At 40.4% G+C, this 27,010-nt stretch overlaps 2 protein-coding genes across 2 annotated transcripts in view; both read left to right on the top strand.

Annotated features, from left to right (window-relative positions):
* Positions 1-22,690, top strand: part of LOC126335365 (oxidized low-density lipoprotein receptor 1-like) — a 99,816-nt gene extending 77,126 nt beyond the window's left edge. The window contains exons 4-5 of the mRNA XM_049998569.1: positions 16,597-16,785; positions 19,588-22,690. Coding sequence (XP_049854526.1) covers positions 16,597-16,785; positions 19,588-19,892 — 494 coding nt within the window. The 3' untranslated portion in view covers positions 19,893-22,690. The remainder of the gene's footprint in view (positions 1-16,596; positions 16,786-19,587) is intronic.
* Positions 22,691-25,872: 3,182 nt separating this feature from the next.
* Positions 25,873-26,400, top strand: LOC126336060 (uncharacterized). The gene has a single exon (XM_049999539.1). The coding sequence runs from the start codon at positions 25,873-25,875 to the stop codon at positions 26,398-26,400; it is 528 nt and encodes a 175-aa protein (XP_049855496.1).
* The last annotated feature ends 610 nt before the right edge of the window (positions 26,401-27,010 follow it).

The following is a 27,010-nucleotide window of genomic DNA, read 5'->3' as shown; positions in this document are numbered from 1 at the left end:
CATAATATTTTGTAATTCAAAACTAGAATCATCAAATACAGTTTTGTACACTATTATTAAAGTTAACTGAAATTAATAACACCTGCTGTACACAATCACATGAGCTTTTCCCTTGGCTATGCATTTCACCTTGGACTCTCCTTTCCACTTTCAGTATTTTTGTCTTTCTTTCAATATTTCCCTAGGTAATGTAGCCAGCATTTTCTGCTGTTTCTTCCTATCTCATATTCTCTTCTGCTATTAAAAAAGATCCCTATTCTTAGAGCTTGAAATTATTTGTGCTTTTTAAAGTATACCCTGCAATTTTGCTAAGGATTGTGTCCTATCTGATGAAGTTCATATTCTCTGTATCTTCTTAGATAAGACCCACTCATTCCAAATAATGTATTTACTCTTACGCTGAAGAGCCAAAGAAACTGATACACCTGTCTAATATTGTGTAAGGTTCCCATGAACATGCAGAAGTGCTGCAACATGATGTGGCACGGACTTGACTAACATCTCAAATAGTGCTGGAGGGAATTGACAACTTGAATCCTGCATAGCTGTTCATAAATCCATAAGAGTATGATGGGGTGGAGATCTCTTCTGAACAGCACATTGCAAGGCATCCCAAATATGCTCTATAATGTTCATATCTGTGGAGTTTGGTGGCCAGTGGAACTGTTTAAACTAAGAAGAGTGTTCCTGGAGCCACTCTGTAGCAATTCTAGATGTGTGCGGTGTCACATTGTTCTGCTGGAATTTTCCAACTCCATTGGAATGCATAGTGGACATGAATGGATGCAGGTGATCAGACAGGATGCTTATGTATGTGTCACCTGTCAGGCTCATATCTAGATGTATCAGGGGTTCCATATCACTAAAACTGCACATGCCCCACACCATTACAGAGCCTCCACCAGCTTGAACAGTCCCCTGTTGACATACAGGGTCCATGGATTAATGAGATTGTCTCCATACCTGTACATGTCCATCCACTTGATACAATTTGAAATGAGACTCATCCGACCAGGCAACACATTTACAGTCATCAACAGTCCAATGCTGGGTTGATGGGCCTAGGTGAGGCATAAAACTTTGTTGTGCAGTCATCAAGGGTACTGGCAGTTGTTAATGGCCCAGCATTGAAATCCCCAGAAATTTGCCGAAGGGTTGCACTTCTGTCGCGTTGGATGATTGTCTTCAGTCATCATTGGTCCCGCTCTTGCATTTTTTTTCCAACTGCAGCGATCTCAGAGATCTTATGTTTTAAAGGATTCCTGATATTCATTCGTGAAATGGTCGTATGGGAAAATCTCCACTTCGTTGCTACCTCGGAGATGCTGTGTCTCATTACTCACGTACCAACTATAACACCACACTCAAACTCACTTAAATCTTGATAACCTGCCATTGTAGCAGCAGTAACACATCTGACAACTGCACCAGAAACTTGTCTTATATAGGCTTTGCTGAACGCAGCCTGTGTACATATCTCTGTGTTTGAATACACATGCCTATTCCAATTTCTTTGGTACTTGTGTGTATTGTGAATGAGGTTTTTCCACCATTAAATTACAAAAGTCAACTTGAATGAATGTTGAACTCTATTGATTAACAGAATTCAACTCTCCAGAATACAAACACTTCAAAATATCCATCTTGTTAACACTGTGTGCCATATATTAACTTTTTAAATGTGTGAAGCAGTCTTTGCATCCTAACTTGCCCATAATTAACCAAAGTCTCTGGCATGCTACCCTTTGTTTGCTGAACCTACTTCACAGCATTGTTGGCATCAGCAGTTATACTGCATTCATTACATACTGTGGTACTTTACCCTAACATATACCCACCAAAATTAAATCTTTTTATACAAATTTATTTGAAAAATAAAATTTGGATTAAACATTATATGAAATTAAAATAAATATAAAGTGTAGTAATTAGTCAGTGACTATTAATTAATCACTCTTAATTAATTATTGATTATGCCAGCATTATATCAACTGGCATAATGGTGTGTGTGAGATTGAGTAAACACTAACTATACAAAAAATACAATATAGAAATATTAACTATTGGCACAGACACCACTATAACACTTACAAGAAAGATCTGTTACCTTAGTGAGGCAAAATACAAATCATCCATCAGAGTTGAAGTTAACTGCTGTACAAATTGCATTAACACAATGCATTATTGTGGCCAAGATAGACACGAAGCCCATGCCTACTACAATAGTACAAGTTTATATGCCAACTAGCTCTGCAGATGATGAAGAAATTGATGAAATGTATGATGAGATAAAAGAAATTATTCAGGTAGTCAAGAGAGGCGAAAATCTAATAGTCATGGGTGACTGGAATTCGAAAGTAGGAAAAAGTAGAGAAGGAAGCATAGTGGGTGAATATGGATTGGGGGAGAGAAATGAAAGCGGAAGGAGTCTGGTAGAATTTTGCACAGAGCACAACTTAATTATAGCTAACACTTGGTTCAAGAATCATAAAAGAAGGTTGTATACGTGGAAGAATCCTGGAGATACTGGAAGGTATCAGACAGATTATATAATAGTAAGACAGAGATTTAGGAACCAGGCTTTAAATTGTAAGACATTTCCAGAGCAGATGTGGACTCTGACCACAATCTATTGGTTATGAACTGTAGATTAAAACTGAAGAAACTGCAAAAAGGTGGGAATTTAAGGAGATGGGACCTGGATAAACTGAAAGAACCAGAGGTTGTACAGATTTTCAGGGAGAGCATAAGGGAACAACTGACAGGAATGGGGGAAAGAAATACAGTAGAAGAAGAGTGGGTAGCTTTGAGGAATGAAATAGTGAAGGCAGCAGAGGATCAAGTAGGTAAAAAGACGAGGGCTACTAGAAATCCTTGGGTAACAGAAGAAATATTGAATTTAATTGATGAAAGGAGAAAATATAAAAATGCAGTAAATGAAGCAGGCCAAATGGAATACAAATGTCTTAAAAATGAGATCAACAGGAAGTGCAAAATGGCTAAGCAGGGATGGCTAGAGGACAAATGTAAGGATGTAGAGACTTATCTCATGAGGGGTAAGAAAGATACTGCCTACAGGAAAATTAAAGAGACCTTTGGGGAAAAGAGAGCCACTTGTATGAATATCAAGAGCTCAGATGGAAACCCAGTTGTAAGCAAAGAAGGGAAAGCAGAAAGATGGAAGGAGTATATAAAGGGTTTATACAAGGGAGATGTATTTGAGGACAATATTATGGAAATGGAAGAGGATGTAGAAGAAGATGAAATGGGAGATACAATACTGCATGAAGAGTTTGACAGAGCACTGAAAGACCTGAGTCGAAACAAGGCCCCAGGAGTAGACAACATTCAATTGGAACTACTGACGGCCTTGGGGGAGCCAGTCCTGACAAAACTCTACCATCTGGTGAGCAAGATGTATGAGACAGGCGAAATACCCTCAGACATCAAGAAGAACATAATAATTCCAATCCCAAAGAAAGCAAGTGTTGGCAGATGTGAAATTCACCGAACTATCAGTTTAATAAGTCACAGCTGCAAAATACTAACACACATTCTTTACAGACGAATGGAAAAAATGGTAGAAGCCGACCTTGGGGAAGATCAGTTTGGATTCCACAGAAATGTTGGAACACTTGAGGCAATACTGACCCTACGACTTATCCTAGAAAATAGATTACGGAAAGGCAAACCTACATTCCTAGCATTTGTAGACTTAGAGATAGCTTTTGACAATGTTGACTGGAATACTCTCTTTCAAATTCTGAAGGTGGCAGGAGTAAAATACAGGGAGCGAAAGGCTATTTACAATTTGTACAGAAACCAGATGGCAGTCATAAAAGTCGAGGGGCATGAAAGGGAAGCAGTGGTTGGGAAAGGAGTGAGACAGGGTTGTAGCCTCTCCCCGATGTTATTCAATCTGTATATTGAGCAAGCAGTAAAGGAAACAAAAGAAAAATTTGGAGTAGGTATTAAAATTCATGGAGACGAAGTAAAAACTTTGAGGTTCGCCGATGACATTGTAATTCTGTCAGAGTACTTGGAAGAGCAGTTGAACAGAATGGACAGTGTCTTGATAGGTGGATATAAGATGAACATCAACAAAAGCAAAATGAGGATAATGGAATGTAGTTGAATTAATTCAGGTGATGCTGAGGGAATTAGATTAGGAAATGAGACACTTAAAGTAGTAAATGAGTTTTGCTATTTGGGGAGCAAAATAACTGATGATGGTCGAAGTAGAGAGTATATAAAATTCAACTACATTCCATTATCCTTGTTCTGCTTTTGTTGATGTTCATTTGTATCCTCCTTTCCAAATACTGTCCATTCCATTCAACTGCTCTTCCAGGTCATTCGCTGTCTCTGACAGAATTACAATGTCATCGGCGAACCTCAAAGTTTTTATTTATTCTCCCTGGACTTTAATACCCACTCCGAATTTTTCTTTTGTTTCCTTTACTGATTGCTCAATATACAGATTGAATAACATTGGGGATAGGCTACAGCCCTGTCTCACTCCCTTCCCAACCACTGCTTCCCTTTCATGCCCCTCAACTCTTATAACTGCCATCTGGTTTCTGTACGAATTGTAAATAACCTTTTGCTCCCTGTATTTTACCCCTGCCACCTTCAGAATATGAAAGAGAGTATTCCAGTTAACATTGTCAAAAGCTTTCTCTAAGTCTACAAATGCTAGAAATGTAGGCTTGCCTTTCCTTAATCTATTCTCTAAGATAAGTCGTAGGGTCAGTATTGCCTCACGTGTTCCAACATTTCTGTGGAATCCAAACTGATCTTCCCTGAGGCGGACTTCTACCATTTTTTCCATTCATCTGTAAAGAATTCATGTCAGTATTTTGCAGTCATGGCTTATTAAACTGATAGTTCAGTAATTTTCACATCTGGCACACCTGGTTCCTTTGGGATTGGAATTATTAAATTCTCCTTCAAGTCTGAGGTTATTTTACCTATGTCATATATCTTGCTCACCAGATGGTAGAGTTTTGTCAGGGCTGGCTCTCCCAAGGCTATCAGTAGTTCCAATGGAATTTTGTCTACTCCCGAGGACTTGTTTCGACTCAGGTCTTTCAGTGCTCTGTCAAACTCTTCACGCAGTATCATATCTCCCATTTCATCTTCTTCTACCTCCTCTTCCATTTCGATAATATTGTCCTCAAGAACATCGCCCTTGTATAGATCCCCTATATACTCCTTTCAGCTTTCTGCTTTCCCTTCTTTGCTTACAACTGGGTTTCCATCTGAGCTCTTGATATTCATACAAGTGGCTCTCTTTTCCCCAAAGGTCTCTTTAATTTTCCTGTAGGCAGTATCTATCTTACCCCTAGTGATACATGCTTCTACATCCTTACATTTGTCCTCTAGCAACGCTGCTTAGCCATTTTGCACTTCCTGTCGATCTCATTTTTGAGACGTTTGTATTCCTTTTTGCCTGCTTCGTTTACTGCATGTTTGTATTTTCTCCTTTCATCAATATAATATAATCATCTGATATATGGTACCATATTTACTTGATAAAATTGGCTGTGCTTATGTCTTGCACACTGTTTCCTTTAAAATATACCGCAATTTTTCCAGGTCCCTGCAAACTTTTGTACAACATTTACAATCATAATTCTATTTTGTACACAGGGAGTTAGGAGAATGGCAAAAGATATTTTGATCATTGGCCCTTAATATGCACCCACTTCATTGTGTTTGTTGTTTTTTCTTTGAATCTAACAATATTCCCACAAATACATGAATGAGATGGGATGTTCTTTGTACATGGAGAAGAAAGAGGGCTGCTGAAGAGAAGAAACTTTGGTTGCAGGATAAGGTTTACTCTTATGAAAGATGAAGAAGTCTTGAAAGAACATCTGGTACAGTATTTTGCTATCCAGATTTATACGGAATCTCAAAATCATATTCCTGAAGTGCTAATGCCCACCATACTAACCTGTTACACATTAATTTTCAATTGACAAGAATGAAAGTGCCTTATGATCTGCAATGATGATAAAATGTCTTCCTAGGAAGTAGAAGCAAAAATTTTCAAAACTCCATACTTGTGCATTTCTCTCCCAGTCAGTAAGTGCATTCTCACAAAAGTGCTAGTATGGTGTTTAATGACTCCATTGGCTTCAGTCAATTGGTACACTCCTGAACCAAGAGCATAATCGTGCTATCCACAGCAAGATGAACATTTTCACTTCAGTCCAGACTATGAACTATTGGCACCTCACACAGTTTTATATTTTATTTACTTTTCTATTTTTTCAAACATTTCTTGGTGTTCCTTGTCCCATTTACAGAATGCATCATTCTTTAAATGTTCTATGATCACAGGAAAAGATAGACAGTATGATGGAATGAATCAACAATAGAAATTGCAGAATACTAAATAATGATGAAAAAAATCGGCCATGTAACTGGAAAAACATGTACTACCAAAGGGTGATCAACACATCATATACCAGCTGTTATGTAAACACTGTTTGACCTTTTACATCAGCTTGACTACCACCAAATTATCTATTAGCATGAACGGCCATAGACAGTGGGTGTATACTGGCAACATGCAATATCCTGTTGCAGAGCATACCCTGCAACCTGACATCATGACCTTAGTGCTTGTTTCACCACATATGCCATCTGGATTCTTCCCCAAGATACTGGTTTCTCAGAACTACACAGGCAGGAACTACTGCTACAATGTGTTCTTGGTTCTTGCCACACATCTGGCCTTAATTTACATTCCTTTCTTCTGCTCCAGCATTTCTTCACAGTAACTACTGCTCTTCCACCTTTTAACTCTCAGGTTTTTAAATCTCATCCAGTACAGTCCCCAATAATCAGTCTTTCCTTCTCATCCTGTCTGTTAAGTCTGCCCTGACCAGTGGTTCTGGGTGACTTTCCCAAAATCTACCCCTTTTCCTAGACCTCTCCAGTCCTTTTCCTTCACCCCTCTTGCTTCCCCTCTAGCCCTTGTGCCTGAAGGAGAAGCCACTGGCTCTGAAAACTTGCCTAATTATAAGCTTATTTTATGTGTGTGTTCTGCCACTGTTTTGTGAGCAGAGTTCTTATCTGTTCAGTTACATTATAAAACGAACTAAGATTACCTGACAGCATGTCTTGAATTTGTTTGACATGTGGTACCATTTAAACTTAATAAGGGCACCAAATGTTGGAACAACATTTTAAAGTTGGTTTCACTCACTGATTGCACACTGTTTCCATTACAATTGCACCACAGTTTTCCCCAGATCCTGCAAACTGTTTTACAACATTTACAATCATGACTCTGTCTTTTTTTCTTTTTCTTTTTTTTTCTTCCCCCCCCCCCCCCCCCCCCTCTCTGCACCTAATGGTGTCCCTACAGAGACATCACATAATTTACAGTCTGATGTTTCCTGCATGGTTGTAACTACATGACAAAGTTGACTACAACGGTGAGTATACACTATCCATTCTGTGTCCATCTGTCCAAACTTGAATACCTCACCTGCTACCCAGGGGGAAAAACATTAATGGCTTGCTTGTGCTATGCATACTTAGAGATATTAACTAACCTAAAAATATACCACTCATAATAGCTACAATTATAGGTCTGAAAATGATATAATGTTGTTCACTACACTGTTGTGAGTCATCAGAACAGATATCTGCACGTATACCTGAAACACCCTGTATATATTTTACACAACTCCTCCCAACCCACTGGATTGATTTCAACCAAAATTGGTTCACTTAACTCTTACTGTCTTGAAAGAAGTACTGTGTTGGTAACAGGCACCTACCACCATTAGGGTGGGAATGGGAGTGAAAACAGTAGGTAATGCCTGACATCTAGCTGGCCTAAAGGATTGGTGCAGAAAGTATCAGACTGCTTTCCAGGTGGTATATGTGTGGGCGGGCAAGGCTGAGCAGAGAGGGGCAGGGTGGGGGGTGAGAGCAGGAGGAGATGGATAGTAAAAGAGGGGACTAGTTGGTGGACAGAGACAGGAGGGATGAGGAGATGGACAGAGAGAGGGGCTAGCATGAGATAGTGATAGAGTAGGAGGAGATGGACAGAGAGAGGGAGGAGGAGATGGACAGATAGAGGTGGGAAGATGGGATGCCCAGATGAGATGGACAGGATGTGAGGGTGGTATGGACAGGGAGAGAGAGAAGAAGTAGATGGGTAGAGAAAGGGGTGGAGACTGTTAGAGAGAGGGGAAAAAGGAGATGGATGGAGAAAGGGGACAGGAGGAGGCAGACAAAGAGAAGAGGAAGGAGAAGATGGATAGAGAGAAGAGGGAGGAGGAAATCTACAGAGGGGAGGGCAGGATGAGATGGACAGAATGAGAGGGGGAAAGAGGAGATGGACATAGATAGGGGAAAGGAGGTGATGGACAGAGAGAGGGATATATACATATTGAGTTAAGCCCCCAGTAAAAAACTAGTACACATATAAAATGGATGTGTGTGAGTATGTATGTTCCACATCTCACATGCCACTGGACTGATTTCAGTGAAACTAGTATATGTATTACTTATTGTTCATGGTGTGGGTTCCTGTAGTCATGTCCTAGTTCATAAACCACGGGCAACATATGAGTGGCCAAGTAAGTGGTCCTGACAGTCAGGATACCAGTTACTTTGGAAGAAGGCTGGGCATCTCGGACATATTCTGAGTCGTGGTCACCTTTGTGCTCATACGGCAAAGACTACCAAATCCACTGGTTAGACCCTCAACCGTTAGGGGTAAAACCCAATGGGACTCGGGGCAAGTAAGGCTAGCAACCTGCTTCCCTGGTACTTTAAATATGATGCTGGCAACGATCAGAGCAAAATGCCTCTGACCTTTGGAGGTGACAGAGTCCCACCTCTAACTGACAAACCAGGGACTGCTAGGATACAACTTGGCAAACAAATGGTAGTGAGATGGGGAGCTATTAATATCAATGGGGGCTACTCAGGGAAGAAGGTAGAGCTGGCAGAGGTTGCAAGTAAGATGGGGCTGGACGTTTTAGCTGTTAGTGACATTTGGGTAAGGGGTGAGAAAGAAGAGGAAGTGGGAGAATACAAGGTCTACCTGTCAGGAGTCAAAGCAGGAATAGCACAATGGGGTGTAGGGCTTTACATCAGGAAATAAATGGAACCCAGCGTAGTTGCAATAAGGTATGTAAATGAATGACTGATGTGGATAGATTTGACAGTGTCTAGCAAGAAAATTAGGATTGTGTCAGTATATTCGCATTGTGAAGGGACAGATAAAGATAAGATGGATAGTTTTTATGAGGCACTCAGTGATGTAGTTGTTAGACTAAAGGACAAGGACAGTGTTCTGCTCATGGGGGATTTTAATGCCAGGATTGGAAATCGAACAGAAGGGTATGAAAAGGTTATGGGTAAATTTGGAGAGGATATGGAGGCCAACAGGAACGGGAAACAACTCCTTGATTTCTGTGCCAGTATGGGCTTAGTAATCACAAACTCCTTTTTTAAACATAAGAACATTCATCAATATACTTTGGAAGGCAGGGGAACCAGATCTGTCATTGACTATATAATAACAGATCAAGAATTCAGGAAGGCTGTGAGGGACACACGTGTATTCAGGGGATTCTTTGATGAAACTGATCATTATTTAATCTGCAGTGAAATTGGGAATGTGAGACTGAAAGAGCAGGAGGTCAGGTCCATATGTAGGAGTATAAGAGTGGAGAAACTTCAGGAAAAGGAAATTAGGCACAAGTACATAAGAGCGATCTCAGAAAGGTACCAGTTAGTTGAATGTAGTAAATTACAGTCATTGGAAAAGGAATGGACAAGGTACAGGGACACAGTACTAGAAGTGGCTAAAGAATGTCTTGGAACAGTAGTGTGTAAAAGTAGGATGAAGCAAACAGCTTGGTGGAATGACACAGTCAAGGAAGCCTGTAAAAGGAAAAAGAAGGCATATCAAAAGTGGCTACATACTAGAACTCAGGTAGACAGAGAAAGTTATGTTGAAGAAAGAAACAAAGCCAAACAGATAATTGCAGCATCCAAGAAGAAATCTTGGGAAGACTTTGGAAACAGGTTGGAGAATATGGGTCAAGCTGCTGGAAAACCATTTTGGAGTTTAATTAGCAGTCTTCGAAAGGGAGGTAAGAAGGAAATGACAATATTTTGGACAGGTCAAGAAAACTGCTGGTGAATCCTGTGGATGCCTAGGGCAGATGGAGGGAATATTTTGAAGAGTTGCTCAATGTAGGTGAAAATACAATCAGTAATGTTTCAGATTTTGAGGTAGAATGGGATAGGAATGATGATGGAAATAGGATCACATTTGATGAAGTGGAGATAATGGTCAATAGATGGCAGTGCAATAAAGCAGCTGGGGTGGATTAAATTAAGTCAGAACTCATCAAATACAGTGGAACAGCAGGTCTTAAATGGCTACACAGGATAATTGAAATGGCCTGGGAGTCAGGACAGGTTCCATCAGACTGTACAAAAGCAGTAATCACACCAATCTTTAAACATGGAAACAGAAAAGATTGTAACAACTACAGAGGTATCTCTTTAATCAGCGTTGTGGGTAAAATCTTCTCAGGTATTGTTGAAAGGAAAGTGCGAGTATTAGTTGAGGACCAATTGGATGAAAATCAGTGTGGGTTTAGGACTCTTAGAGGTTGTCAGAACCAGATCTTTAGCTTAAGGCAAATAATGAAGAAGTGTTATGAGTGGAACAGGGAATTGTATCTATGCTTTATAGATCTAGAAAAGGCATATGACCGGGTTCCTAGGAGGAAGTTATTGTCTGTTCTACGAGATAATGGAATAAGAGGCAAACTTTTGCAAGCAATTAAACATGGATAGTCAGGCAGCAGTCAGAGTTGACAGTAAATTGAGTTCATGGTTCAGAGTAGTTTCAGGGGTAAGACAAGGCTGCAATTTGTCTCCACTATTGTTCATATTATTTATGGATCATATGTTGAAAACAATAGACTGGCTGGGTGAGATTAAGATATGTGAACACAAAATAAGCAGTCTTGCATATGCGAATGACTTAGTTGTGATGGCAGATTCGATTGTAAGTTTGCAAAATAATATTTCAGAGCTAGATCAGAAATGTAAGGACTATGGTATGAAGATTAGCATCTCCAAAACGAAAGTAATGTCAGCGGGAAAGAAATATAAACAGATTGAGCGCCAATTAGGAGGAACAAAGTTAGAACAGGTGGACGGTTTCAAGTACTTAGGATGCATATTCTCACAGTATGGCAACATAGTGAAAGAACTGGAAGCAGGGTGTAGCAAAGCCAATGCAGTGAGCACTCAGCTACGATCTACTCTCTTTTGCAAGAAGGAAGTAAGTACGAAGACTAAGTTATCTGTGTACCGTTCAATCTTTCTACCAACTTTGTTGTATGGGAGCAAAAGCTGGGTGGATTCAGGTTACCTTATCAACAAGGTTGAGGTTACGGATATGAAAGTAGCTGGGATGATTGCAGGTACTAGTAGATGGGAGCAATGGCAGGAGGGTGTCCACAATGAGGAAATCAAAGAAAAACTGGGAATGAACTCTATGGATGTAGTAGGCAGGGCGGACAGGCTTAGATGGCTTAGATGGTGGGGTCATGTGACACGCCTGGGAGAAGCAAGGTTACTCATGGGTTCAGCAGTAGGAGGAGTCCGGGCACACCAAGGAGAAGGTACCTGGATTCGGTTAAGAATGATTTTGAAGTAATAGGTTTAACATCAGAAGAGGCACCAATGTTAGCACTGAATAGGGGAACATGGAGGAATTTTATAAGGGGGCTAGGCTCCAGACTGAATGCTGAAAGGCATAATCACTCTTAAATGATGATGATGATGATGATGATTGTCAGGAAAGAGATACAGTGGTGGTAAGAATAACCTAATTTCCAATGGGGTGGGAGTGGCATGAAAACAGTGTGACATAGGTCACAGACAGAAAGAGGTGTAGGAGGAGATGAACATAGAGAGAGATAAAGAGATGGACATAGAGAGAAAGGGGAGGAGGAGGAGATGAACATAGAGAGGAGGAAGAGGGAGAGGAGGAGGAGGAGGAGGAGGAGGACAGAGAGAGGAAGCATGGGGGATGGACAGAGAGAGTTGGTGGAGGTGATGGACAAAGAAAGCAGGGAAGGGATGACATACAGAGAGAAGAGTCAATAGACATAGAGTGGAGGTAGGAGGCAATGGACAGAGAAGGGAAGAGGAGATTAGTGCAATTTATGTCTCGTATACATTGGGGGTGAAGCCACCTGTAAAAAGCTAGTATAAGTATGAAATGGATTTTAATTGGATGCTATTAGGCTCTTCCTCTTTCTTATGTGTGTTATCTTCTATTTATTAAAATTTACATAAGACTGTCATTCAGCAAACATTCAATTGTTTTGCCTTTTTGCATGACTACTGAGTGGTAAAACTACCATATAGTCAATATTACAAATAATTTAAGAGTGATGATGCCCCTATTTGGTGATTTGTTGATATATATTGAGAACATTAATGATCTTTTTTCCCTTCTTTCTGACACACTAAATATTATTTTGGTTTCTGTTGAACATTTGCTTTCTAACACACTGAATTCTATTAGTTGTATGTTATTTGTTCAATTGGATAAATTGGAATGCTGTGTCATTATAAAATTCTTTGGTCTGGACAGTGCATAGCCAAGTAATTTCATCTTAGCAGAAATTTTTAAACATAAAGCTGAATTAATCATGGTTCTACTTCTCCTGGAGATGATCTACATGAATGATGTTCCAAACTGCAATTGCAAATAAAAGATGGGAAAAACTCCATGATGTGATACTGGATGATCATTGATTAAAGATGCATATCAGAGGAAATATTTCATTACATCTAAGAGAGGTGCTCCATGCAAAAAATAAACTGGAAGTTTATCTCTCTCTCTCCCTCTCTTTCTCTCTCTCTCTCTCTCCCTCTCTCTTTCTCTCTCTAAAAAAAGGACCCAAGAAATACAGTGCTTTGTAAATGAAGAGGGAGGAAAAGTAATAAAACTGACAGAGGACTCCTGCACACTGAAAGATGGAAGGTAAAAATGATGTAGATCCTCTAGAAATAGCAAACACTTTTAACAAATACTGTGTACACTGAGTAGCCAGAACATTATTTTGACCTACTATCAATATGAACCCATACAGGTGATAGCAGAGTCACCTGATGAGGAATGACTGTTAGTTAGACATACACATGGTGCATGTAGTGTCAGTGAGGATGCTGTCTGTGTGCAGAATGGGGAAGGTGCATGATGTGTCTGAGTTTGACCAAGGGCAGATTGTGATGGCCCGGAGGCTTGGCATGAGCATTTTGGAAACTCAGTGACTTGTCAGGTGCTTAAGGAGTGCTGTTGTGAGTGTCTTCAACCTGGTGAAACTGAGGTGAAACCATATCCAAACATCTTGGGGTTGGGTGGCCACCCCTCATTATAGATGTTATAAGTCATAGCCTGGGGAGACTGGTAAAACAGGACAGGCAATGGACTGGGGTGGAACTAACATCAGACTTTAATGCTGTGTAGAGTACAAGTGTGCCTGAACAAAGAGTGCATCAAACACTCCTAACAATGGGCCGCTGCAGCCGATGGCCCATGCGTGTGCCAATGTCAACACTACGACTTCGGCAACTATGACTGCAAGGGGCATGTGACCAATGGCAATGGATATTGGCTTAGTGTCAAAGTGTTGCATGGTCTGATGAACCCCAATACCTTCTTCATCATGCTGGTGGGAGTGTGAATACATTGTCTTCCAGAGGAACAGTCCCTTGACACCTGTACTGTAGGACAGAGCCAGGCTGATGGCAGCTCCATTATGCTCTGGGAAACATTCAAGTGGGCATCAATGGGTACAGAGGAGCTTGTGTGAGGCACGATGATGGCCAAGGAGTATTGTACGCTGTTTGCTGATCATATACACCCCCTTAATGATGATCATGTTTTCCGATGGCAGTGGCATTTTTCAACAAGATAATGAACACACCATGTCACAAGGCCAGGAGTGTGATGGCATGATTCAAGGAACACAGTAGCAAGTTTTAGTTGATATGTTGGCCCCCCAACTCACCAGATTTGAATCTGATTGAACACATCTGGGATATGATTGAACATAGGGTGACCATATTTTCTTTGGACTAAAGTGGGACCTTCATACATTTTCTTGGCCAAAAAGTGGGACAATTTTTATTTCTCCTTAAATATCACTTTTAATGCTAAAATTTCTTCTTCTCTGCAAATTTAGCCTTCACTGATATTTGTGTGTGTGTGTGTGTGTGTGTGTGTGTGTGTGTGTGTGTGTGTGTGTGTGTGTGTGTACAAAACCAAACAAAGAATGGAAAGACTGTCAAGGAGTACATTTCAAATTTTCAGAAATTTGCTTATTAAGAAATGTAACATTTATAACACAGAATGTAGAAATACATACAGTAACAATCACTACAAAAAAGTTCTTAGTGAACACAAGGAATTTATGGTTTTGTGGATTCCACACTACAATCATATTTCTTCGAAGATGAAATTTCATTCAGCAACTCAGGTTTGCTTAACAGGTATGAATAGAAGTCAGTGCAACTGTATTTACTGAAGTTTAAACAGGTCAGCAAAATACACTTAACGCTCCTCACCGTAAATCTATTCCTTTCATCTGTCCACTGTGATGATAGTAAGCTGAAAACTCTTTCAACATTTGCATTGTGGGCAGGGAGTGAAAAGAAGTACTGTGCTCTATTAAGTGATTCTCTGAACTATTCATTACACTGGCAAGATCTGAAAAACCTTCACCATTTTTCATGTGCCATCAACTGATTCCATTGTTCACTGTCTGTTTCTTCTTGTTGTTTTACAAATGACTGTATATGAACTATTTCATCAAACAAGAGGCTGTCATTTACTAGAATGCCCTTTTCATTTAGCTACATTAAAGTATTTTCAACTACTGACCATTCTGGTAGTTCTGTGAGCATCATCCATGAGAATACAGAAAATCCAGCTATTCCCTGTAACCATGAGGATAAATAGTCTACTGAAGCATCATAAAACGTTGATACTGCTATGTCAAATTTGGTAGGAAGGATACAGGTGGCAAAGGCTTTGAAGCAGTCATTAAAATGAAGAATATGGTCATGACAACCAGCAAACTGTCAGTCTTCATTAAACAGTTGGACTACCCAGTTGCTGAGCATGCTGGCCAACACTACATTCATTTTAATGACTACTTTACAGCCTGTCCCATCTGGATCCTTCTTGCTGACATCAGCTTTTCTGAGTTGTGGAGGTGGGAACTCTCTCTGCACTACATCCTACATTCCTGTAACCCTCCTGGCCTCATCCTTTATTAGTCATTGTTCTTCACCCACCTATCTCTTTCCCTGTTCTCACTCCAGCACTACACAGCCCTCTGTTCCATAAATGCATACACAGTCTTTTTTACTTCTGTCCTTTTCTGGTTCCCCTCACCCCCCCCCCCCTCCCCCTCTTCCCGGCTCTCTTTCTAACCTTCTGCCTGCAGTTAGCTGCCATACTCTCTCTCCACCTCATCCCTGTATGATCCCATAAGCAGCACTTTACTGTCCTGCACCCCTACCCTGCTACCCTTCCCCTCCCCCTCCCTTGCAGCCTCCTCCTTACCCTCACTACCCAGATTACTTCTCCCACCATGCACAGCTGCTCACAGTCTGACCTCGGCTGCCAGAGACAGTGGTCATGTGTGTGTGAGTTGTGTTTGTGTGTGTGTGTGCATCTGCTGTCAAATTCAGGAGAAGACCTTTTGGCTGAAAGCTTACTTGTTTGACAGTCTCTTTGTTGTGCCTATTGCGACTCAGCATCTCTTCAGATAGATATTTTTAGGCCTTTCAAAATTGCGCTTCAGATATGGTATCTACTTGTGAATGTTTCTCTTTGCCCACTTATTTCCATATACAAAGAGTTTCTTATTGCCATATTATCAAATATATAATTCTATTTATGTCAAGTCACCACTGTCAATAGTTCTTTAAATGCTGCCTGATCATTGCACCTTTTGTGGATCAATAAAAAACCACTTATACAAAACTCTTACAGATTTTTATTTATTTTGTGATGTTGCACAGTGTTTTCATTTTTATAAGAACTGAACATCTCAAGGAATGCAAGTAATACACACATGGAAAGGGGACTGAAATGTAAGTTACAACATTTGCAAAATAAATTAGAATTTTAATTGGTTGGATAGCATGTTTTTTAAAATTATATATTTGTGTGGACTGAAGCTGAAATATACAATAAAATTTTTTTGCAAGACAGTCACTCTGGATGCCTAAGACAATATCCCTGGTCTTTGAAGGTGTAGGTCTGAAAAGTGTGAAGGCACAATACATGAACAAAAATCACAGACTGAATGGAATGAAGATATAAAGTTTTTCCAAGGGGTGCCTAAAAATGAAGAGTGTGTTTGCTAAGAGTAAGAGAGGGAAGAAGTTAAACAGAAGAAGGAGGATTTATTTGAAACAAAAAAATAGCTGGTCAAACTCTAAAAATTAATTCAACATGACTTTCCTCATGCAGTATTTTTAACGGATACAATTGTTATACATTTTCAGGTAAAGATCCTTGCCCCAGAAATTTCACACGCATTAAAAACAACTGTTATCACTTCAGCAATAATCAACTTAATTGGAAGGCTGCAAATTCAGCTTGCAAAGGATTGGATTCCAATTTAGCAGAATTTGAGACTATTGAGGAGAATCAAGATATTGTCACTTCTATACTGGCACACAAAGAATACAAAGGTAAGTATTCTGTTTCTGTCGTAGAACATAAATGTCTATAAGAAACAAAATCTGTTAGATCATGCTACATTTTATTTGGTGAACCTTTGCCTCCCAGAAATATGGAAAGTGCCTGTGGTACTAAGGAAGTGAATCATTTAAAGAGTGTTTGTATATGATGATAGCAAATAATAAAAGGAATAAAGGTAACCCCTCACTGTGTAGTTCAAACATAGAGCAGTTTACAGACACATAAACAAGAATAACTTGTTGCTGAGCCTTCAGACAATATCATTCTTCAGGGGCAGCTAAAACACACACACACACACACACACACACACACACACACACACACACACACACACACACACACACACACACGCGCGCTCGCGGGCGTGCACGTACCTGCGCACACATATAGAACAAGATTGTCCTTGCTAGCTACACTGTGATGACACTGCAACCTAAGTGGAGTGAGAGATGATGTCAGGTGTTAGGAAGGGAAGGAGACAGAGATAGTGACAGTTAGGAATGAGAGTCACCAAGGGAATGGAATCATGAAACTTCCTGGCATATTAAAAATGTGTGTTGGACCAGAACTTGATCTTGGGACGGTTGCCTTTGCATGGATGTGCTCTGCCAGCTGAGCTACCGAAGCACAATGCATAACCCATCATAACAGCTTTACTTCTACCAGTACCTCAGCTCCTACTTTCCAAGAAAATCTGTGAGGATGTGTCATGTCCTGCTGATTGGGTAGCTCAGTTGGTAGTGCACTTGCCCACGACAGGCAAAGGCCCTAGGTTTGTGTTCTGATCCAGCAGACTGATTTAATCTGACAGGAAATTTCGTACCAGTACACACTCTGCTACAGAGAGAAAATTCATTCTGGAATGGAATGATGATCTTGCTGTAACACAGGTAGTTGGTGTGTAGTACACAATGAAGTTCAGTAGTAAATTAGGAAACAAAGGAACAGTGGACACCGGAAGAAGGAGACCAATGAGCAAAAATTGCAAGTGTAGATTACTGTAGTGAAATGGTATATGTGAGGAAAGAGGTGGAGGTACCAGCATGAGATTTTCACTTTGCAGCAGAGTGTTGCTGGTACAAAACATCCTGGCGGATTAAAACTGTGTGTTGGACCGAGACTTGAAATCGGGACCTTTTCCTTTCGCAGACAAGTGCTCTGCCAACTGAGCTACCCAAGCATGTCTCACAACCCATCCTCACAGCTTCAATTCTGCCATGCCTTGTCTCTTACCTTCGAAAATACACAGAAGCTATTCTGTGAAACTTGCAGAACTAGCACTCCTGGATATCGTGGAGACATGACATAGCAACAGCCTGGGAGATGTTTCCAGAATGTGATTTTCACTCTGCAGCAGAGTGTGTGCTGATATGAAACTTCCTGACAGATTAAAACTGTGTGCCGGACTGAGACTCAAACTCGGAACTTTTGCCTTTCACAGACAAGTGCTCTCCCAACATAGTTTTAGTCTGCCAGGAAGTTTCATATCTGCACACTCTTTTCTGGAAAGTGAAAATCACATTCTGGAGACACCCCCAGGCTGTGGCTAAGCCATGTCTCTGCAATATCCTTTCTTCCAGGAGTGATAGTTGTGCAAGTTTCACAGAAGAGCTTCTATGAAGTTTGGAAGGTAGGAGATGAGATACTGGCAGAACAGCTGTGAGGATGGGTAGTGAGTCACACTTGGATAGCTCAGTTGGTAGAGCATTTGTCCATGAAAGTCAGAGGTCCCTAGTTCGGGGTTCGGCCCGGTACAGTTTTAATCTGCCAGGAAATTTCAGGAGGAGGTGCATTTGGGATAGTGACTGATTGTGAGGGATATTGAGACGAGGGGGATTGTGGGACTGAAGAGTATGTTGTAAGGAAAATTGCAATGTATATAACTGAAGGAAGCTGGTATTGAAGTGAACCCAGGTGACATGCTTTATGAAGCAGCTATTGAATTTTAGTACATTTTCCTTTGTGGCATGTTATGCTACTGGATAATAAACTTTATTCTTACCCACAGTTTGGCAATGGTTATTCATTTGAGTGAATAGTTGGTTTTTAGTCTGCTTTCATAGATGGTCCCATGTTTGATAGGGTCCGATATTCCTGTAATAGGACTGGAATAGAATGTGCTGAGTGAGTTAATAGGACAGATCATACATGTGGGCCTTTTGCCGGGTTATGATCCATGTGTCAAGGGTTTGGGAGTGTGCTTGGTGTAATAATGGATCAGGAGATTTTGAAGATAGGGTGAGTGAGGGAATATCACTTCGGCAGAAGTGAGAAGGTTTGTATGAAGGATGATCTTCATTTCAGTGTATGATGAAAGACAGTTAAATCTTTGGTAGGTGATGTTCCAGAATATGAACACAGATACACTTGCATCAGTAGTTTCCGTTTCTTTATTGTAGACAGTCAGGTACTTTGTACTGTCTCAATCTTACTTAACTGTCTTGTTAACCAAGCTGAAACACTCTGAGCTCTTACAATAACTAAAGTACAACATACTATTTTATCTTTTTTCAATTTGGTATTGTGGTACTCCATTTCAATTGCTGAGTGGTTTATCATTTATTTATTTTGATATTCTGTTTAAAAATAGCAAACTGAAACATACAAAGTATCAGGAGCACACTGTAAACCTACAAACAATGTCAAAAGAGCTGTTATGGAGTGCAATGTGCTGTAAAACAGATCCTTATGCTACTTTATGATTACATTTCTTTTGCTAGTTTATTATTTATTTTTGTCAGTTTTAACATGAATTAAATCCACATATTATTGGATTGACTTTTTTCATGCAGGAAAGGATTACTGGACAGGTGGTCTCAATCCCGGATTGCTGTGGATATGGGCTAATTCAGCACGTCCTCTGTCTCCCAATTCATCATCGAGCAATACAACTGCATCCTATATACAAGGAACTGGTCGCTGCCTTAAGCTGGCATACACTCCTCCTTTGAGATCATACAATTATCGGGGAATGGACTGTGGTGTAAAATCACACTTCATATGTGAGCATGAAGAAAATTCTACTAGTAGAGCTTTAGAAAGAATAGCAAAATCATTGAAACATCATGGAAATTCAGACATAAGGCACAACAGCTGATGGACTCATTGTAGTAATGAAAAGTTGGTGTAATTTTTTTATTTATTTTTTTCACTCAGTAGTCCAACACTGCTGCAATTTGAGCTTACAACAGATTGGGTTACTAATATTAAATATGTGAATAGGAAATACTGAACTACATTATTCATAAATATTTACACATTAAACATATTTTCTCAAGATCCTTCAGCATGGATTTTATGGCATCCTGTATATTGGTTTCACTTGATCCATATCCACTGGAAATAAATTCTTTCTGCAAATCTGAAAATTTTAAATTCCAGTATCATATATGTTTTCTTTGTTTAATGAGTGTAGTGAAATGATGTTTTAAGATTATTGTTCTGTCTCATTATATTACATGCATATTATTTTAAAAATGAGAAATCAAGTATAAAGAGTCATAATATAGATCACATCACAATATAATTATATTTTGCAGCTAAAACTTATTCTGTAACCAATAAAATCTGTTTTTCAACTCAATAAACTTTACCAACAGCCATATACTTCAGGTTATTTTATTTTATTTCGAATGCAACCAGTTTTGGCAATTCATTTTGCCATCTTCAGGCCCCATACACTTTTTTTAATCAACACTACACTATACGATAAGCTCATTGATTCGAAAAAAGCGTCTGGGGCCTGAAAATGGCAAAATGAATTGCTGAAACTGATTGTGTTCGAAATAAAGTAACCTAAAGTATACGGCTGTTGGTAAAGTTTATTGAATTGAAAAGTATGTACCAGCTGATGTCCCCTGGTCATAATGGACCGACAGAGACAGAGAGAATAAAATATGTTGTTGGAAGTAAATTAAACTAGGTGCATGCAGCGGTAAGCACTGTAAGAATTTAATGATAAAAGGTGATGAATACTGACTGAAAGAGATTTAATGTTAGAGAAGCAAATAGCAAATACATCACTGAAAGTTGAAGAGAAATCTGAAGGCTGCAAACATTTTGTTTTTCTTCATGTTTTATGATTAAATATAGTACCAGCTGTATGAAATATATTTGTTACATGTCACATTTGTCAGTTCAGCAGACAGTTTATATCCACCACATAGTTGGCAGAAAGTGATAATGAGCTCATTAAATTTGACTATAAGATTTATATTAGTCCAACTTGATAAACAGCAGACTGTAAAGTGGCAATGAAAACTGAACACATACTGTTTCTATGTACATTTGTGAAATAAAAATAAACACAAAAAGTAATTAACAGTAAAAATTTGTTTCAAAGCCAGACTTCAGATAAAACTGAGAGAGAGCAATCTATTATAAAGAAGGTTCTAAAATTGTGGAGAGTACAAAAACATATGCTTGGCCTTTCTTTCTTGATACTAACCTACAGTCTCTGGATGGATCTAGTTGACCAGTATTTGTTATTATTTAGTTTCCTTGTTGCATTTATCCTCTCTCCCAACTCTGATTTCTTTGTGGAACCTCCTTCTCCCATGTCCTTGATACCTTTGAAACGGTTTCCTTTATCCACTGCTTGTTGCTTCTGAATGAAATTTTGTTTATGGAAGAGCAAGACCTCTTGCATTTCCATTTATACAAAGCTGACAGTTCTGAATTAGTAGGACTTTGTGTGCCAAATGAAGTTACTCCACATCTAAAGAGGCTAGGTTGTAAACTTTGTTCAGGGCGACGTGAAATTTTAACTGTGTAAAAATATCAACAATGTAGGAAAAGATAACATTGCTACTTACTGTGATGATGACAGGTTAAGTTGCAGACAGGCACAATTAATAGACACTTCATTAAAGATTTTGGCCATAGTTTTCATCAGGAAAAGAGAAACACACACCATTCTACACATAAGCAAGTACACCTCACGCACACATGACTACCAACTGTGACAGCTCTGCCACAAATGTATCTATCAATGAGCACGTTTCTCTTTTGCTGGCAAAGGATGTAGCCGAAAGTTTTATGTAAGTATCTTTCAATTGTACCTGTCTGCAACTTAACATGTCTTCTTTATAGTAAGTAGAAATCTATTTTTTCCTACATTGTTGATATTCCTACCTGGAGTTTCAGTTTGATTTTAACTGTGTAAAAAGTTATTTCTGATATCAAAATTATAACATCAACCTCTATCAACTATCGCATGAAATACTACTGTTAAGTCCTGTGAGGTTTTCAAACAATAGCTCACATTCTGAAATGAATTTTCACTCTGAAGTGGAGTGTGCGCTGGTCTGAAACTACGTGGCAAATGGAAATTGTATGCTGGACCAAGACCTGAATGGAGGATCTTTCTCTTTTGTTGGCAAGTGCTCTACTGACTGAGCTATCGAAACATGACTCACAAGCCACCTTCTTCCACTGGAAGAGCTGCTTTGATAGTTCACTCAGTACAGCACGTGTCTGTGAAAGGTGAAGGTTCCTGATATGAGTCCCAGACCAACACATAATTAAAGTTTAAAAACAGCTCATATTTTTAACTAACAATACCTTGGCCTGCCCAATCATTCAACGAACAATTTATATAAATTTTAAAATCAAACATATAAATACTGGAAACTGTAAAATACAGTGGTCCAAATGAAGATGTGTAGAGAAGGGAACCAGAAGAGGCAAGTGTAGGTTTTCCCACTAAAACTTACATTCTTCTTAGACATTCTGCTACACAGACTTATCAGTTCTACACAGACATTTGGTAATCAAGACATGATGTCATCTTGAGGCGAGAGTGAATGAGAGTCGACCTATTCCACCAGGGCATCATTTTGTACCCTTACTGGTACTACAATTCAAGACAATTACTGCTATTAACACTGTCTAAAAGCAAGAGGATTGATGATAACCTCACCCCCCCCCCCCCCCCCCCCCCGCCCCTCTTCATTACTGAATGACATGGCCACTTTCCAGTCAGTATTCTTGGTAATGTCCTCTGTGGTTGGTTATCAGAGTTGTATGTGACATTTATACTGATCAACAAGAACATTATGACCACCTACCTAATAGTCAGTATGTTCACCTTTGGCACAGAGAACAATAGTGATGCATTGTGGGTTGGGCTGGGTTGTTTTGGGGGAGGAGACCAAACTGTGAGGTCATCTGTCTCAACGGTTTATGGAAGAATGGGTAAGGAAGTCAGCCGTGCCCTTTTCAAAGGAACCATCCTGGCATTTGCCTGAAGAGATTTAGGAAAATCTCAGAAAACCTAAATCAGGATGGCTGGATGCGGGATTGAACTGTCGTCCTCTCGAATGCAAGTCCAGTGTGCCAACTGCTGCGCCACCTCACTTGGTGATGGATTGTTGTGTGGTAGCAATGAAGCCTTTGTAAGTTGCTGGAGGGAGTTGACATCATATCTGCACACACAAGCCCCCTAACTCAAGTAAATTCCAGGGAGGGTGCAGTGAACTCTGACGACACACTCAATCACATCCCAGATGTGTTCGATTGGGTTCAGATCTGGTGAGTTGGGGGCCAACACACAACTGGAACTCACCACTGTATTCCTTGAACCACTCCATCACATACCTGGCCTTGTTACATACCACATTATCTTGATGAAAAACGCCACTACCATCTGGAAATGTGATTGTCATGAAGGGGTGTACATGTTCTGCAACTAGTGTACGATACCCCTTGGCCATCATGGTGCCTTGCACGATGTCCACTGGACCCATGGATGCCCTATTGAATGTTCCCCAGAGCACAATGGAGCCACCTCCAGCTTGTCTCCATCTTGCAGTAAAGATGTTAAAGATCTATTCTCCTGGAAGATGATGGATTCGCACCCTCCTATTAGCATGATGAAGAAGGTATTGGGATTCATCAGACCATGCAACACACTTCCACTGTGCCAATGTCCAGTGCCAATGCTCACATGCCCACCTGAGTCATAGTCGCCAATGCCATGGTGTTAAGATTGACACAAAGATGAATCACTGGCTGTGGAGGCCCATCATTATGAGTATTTGGTGCTCTGTTTGTTCATACACACTTGTACTCTGCCCGGAATTAAATTCTGTTGTTACTTTCGCAGTTCACTGCCGTCCTGTTTTACCAGTCTGCTCATCCTATGGCAACCAACATGTGTAATGAGGAGTGACCGCCCAATCCCACAACATCTGGATGTGGTTTTGCCACTTGTTAAAGGCACTCGCCACAGCACCCGTCAAACACCTGACAACTCATTCCATTTCCAAAATGTTCGTTCCAAGCTTCTGGACCATCACAATCTGCACTTGGTCAGACTCAGGTACCATGTCAAGGTTCACCATTTTATCACCCTATGCAAGGTGGAGTTTATGAATTGTGTAAAGTGTTGTGAATATCACATGTGGTATTGGCACAATCCATTTCCTGAATAAGGGATAAATGCATTTCCAAGTGAGGAAACTGGATAAGTTTTAGAAAAGGAAAGAACAACTGGTTTAATGTCGCTTGTAATTGCTCAAATGCCACAACAGTTACATCATACTGCCATTTACCGCACTGTCCACCAAGTAAAGCCACACAAACTAGCTGCATTGTGGGACAAATGAACCAGAAACTTGTAGAAGAGGAAAGTAGACACATTGAGAGAACTAGTGGTGCTTCACTTGGAAAAGGCTGATAGACTCTTCCGTGACTCTTGGAAATGGCATGGATGGATGTCAACAGTAGCACATGAAAGACCACTAACAAACTGACCTCAAAGTCTGACACAGAAACACCACTGACCCTGTGGGCAACCATAATACCTCATGATAAACCACTCGGGCAGGACAAATGTCAATGGTCTTGTATTGATACCTGAGGTAAGGACTGAATCTTGCCCCCATTTTATTACTAGCTGTGGATATCATATCAGGCCATCTGATAAGAACAGGAAACTAGGCAAATGTTCCAATAACACAACACTCCCTGTCTGACCTATCCAATTTTCCACAAGGCAGTAGTTTGTAGATCAACACTGAAATATGCTAGCACTCAATCAAGCTGGAACCAAAGGCTGCCATATGCATCAAGTGGTACAGTGTCCAGGATTTGTTCATTCATTCATTGTGTTCCATTGATCCCATCTACAAGGAGAAATTCCAGGGATGTGGAACAAAACACAAGGAAACTATAGAAACTTAATAAGTATACTGTATTAAAAATCAACATTGTCTACACTGCTTATTTCAGTAAATTAGAAAGAAAGCTGCTACTTTGGAAAAACCTGCTGCCTTCTCTGTTAAACTATAGAGAAACTAAATCTGTTATTAATAGCTTAATATTAACTTGACTGCAATGCTATATTTCAAAAGAATATGATCCTAATCTGTAAATACTGAGTTTTATTATGTAGTTTTACAATGAACACTGCTACTTGCCTCACAGCTAACAGAGATTTGTGGGAGTGACAAGTCGATAGTTGACAGGACACTGAAACATTCTCTTTGCGAGTGAGCTTCTTTGGAGGAAACAGCCAGTGTTCGTTTCCCACATTAATGATGTATGTATTGTGTTTGTGCGGTACAATAAAAGTGATTATACACAGTATAAGATCCATGCAATCGTTTTCCTTTATGTAGTGAAATTACTCCTACATAAGTGGTGACCCTGTAACTAAGCGGTGTGACAGTAGACAAGTTTCTTTAAATAATTTCCGCGACATTTTGTGTCAACATGTCGTCTGCACAGAACCTGTTCCTCAACATCGACGGTGTCATCCAGAATATCAAGAAGGAGCTCAACATGATGCAGCAAACCCCTCAGTTCACAGTGCCATGGATTCTTACATCTCATACCAACTTCGTCCATGACATTATGTTTCCAACTGCTCTGTGTGTGCCAGTGGATCCCGTGCCGGCGCCACAGGACATTGCCTCCCACAATCAGCCCGCAGGACACTCCGATATCAGACCAAATGTGCTCATGTTTTCATCACCCACATCAGTGCCACTCCCATGAGTTTCACACTTTCCGTGCACTGGTTATCGTGGACCACCCGTGTCATTCCCGAACGTCCTGAAATTTGTTTCACTATTATGGAGAACATTTTCGCACAGCAACAAATAGTCGATGATTTTGAACAGTTAACGCTAGTGATATGCAACCTGGACCAATGTGCGTCATCAGTGATATCGGATATAATTATGCAACACCCACCACAACAAGCCTATGCTACCCTCAAGACAGTGTTAATTTCGCGTTACACAAAACCTGTGCACCAGCAGATAACACAGCTCCTGTGCCACGAGAAAAATGGTGACAGGTCACCTTCATACTTTTACTGCCATTTATGTGCTATGGTGGACCCTTCTGTGTTCTCAGACACATTACTTGTGCACATCTGGCAACAGCAGTTACCTCCGCAGTTGTGCTTAACCTTAATTGCTTACGAGGGCCGGCCATTAAATGAGTTGCTGCAAGTGGCTGATATACCACACTCCATGTTCAACTCGCGCTCCACAGTGGCCAACGCCACAACCACCTTGACCAACGACACCAGCCGAGCACGGCCGGAGCCGATTGAGGTGGCGCCTCCAGCTTGTGCTGCTACAATCACACGATGAGTGCCGGATGTGACCGAAGATCTCCGATCTCTCCATGCTGCCATCAATCAGCTGACTGCCCAGCTGCAGTGGCTAGGGCCATGCAATGTTGCGGTGGCTGACACACACACACGTCGTCGCCAGCTGACGCGCCAGCCGCGTCACGCAAACAACGGCACCGGTTATTGCTGGTTCCACCAGTGTTTCGGCGTGCAAGCTACAAAGTGTAAGGCGCCATGCTCGCACCCAAATGCATCCCATGGCCTGCTTTAGGTGCAGCCGACCATGACAAGAAGCAACTGTGCCTAAACTCACAGACGCATCGGAGAAGAACACCTCCATTTCAGCACGAGCCTACGTTATGCGGATCGACTTCTTCCACAGCTGTAAGGTACGCAACTTCACAATGACTTGTCGTTCCTGATTGATCTACAGGATGGATGTTTTTGGTTGACACCGGCTCAGATGTCAGCACTCTGCCTGTAAATTTCTTCCCTTCAGACAAACGTGCTGAAGAGACCACTTTGAAAGCAGTCAATGATTCAGTCAATGATTCAGTCATCCAAACAATGGCAGTGGACATTGGGCTACCTGAAAAATGCAACTGGACCTTCGTTATGGCCGAAATCGA

The sequence above is a fragment of the Schistocerca gregaria genome, chromosome 2 (genome assembly GCF_023897955.1).
Source record: "Schistocerca gregaria isolate iqSchGreg1 chromosome 2, iqSchGreg1.2, whole genome shotgun sequence".
Taxonomy (NCBI): domain Eukaryota; kingdom Metazoa; phylum Arthropoda; class Insecta; order Orthoptera; family Acrididae; genus Schistocerca; species Schistocerca gregaria.
Note: the sequence above shows the minus strand (reverse complement) of the source record. Positions and strands in the feature narration are given on the sequence as shown.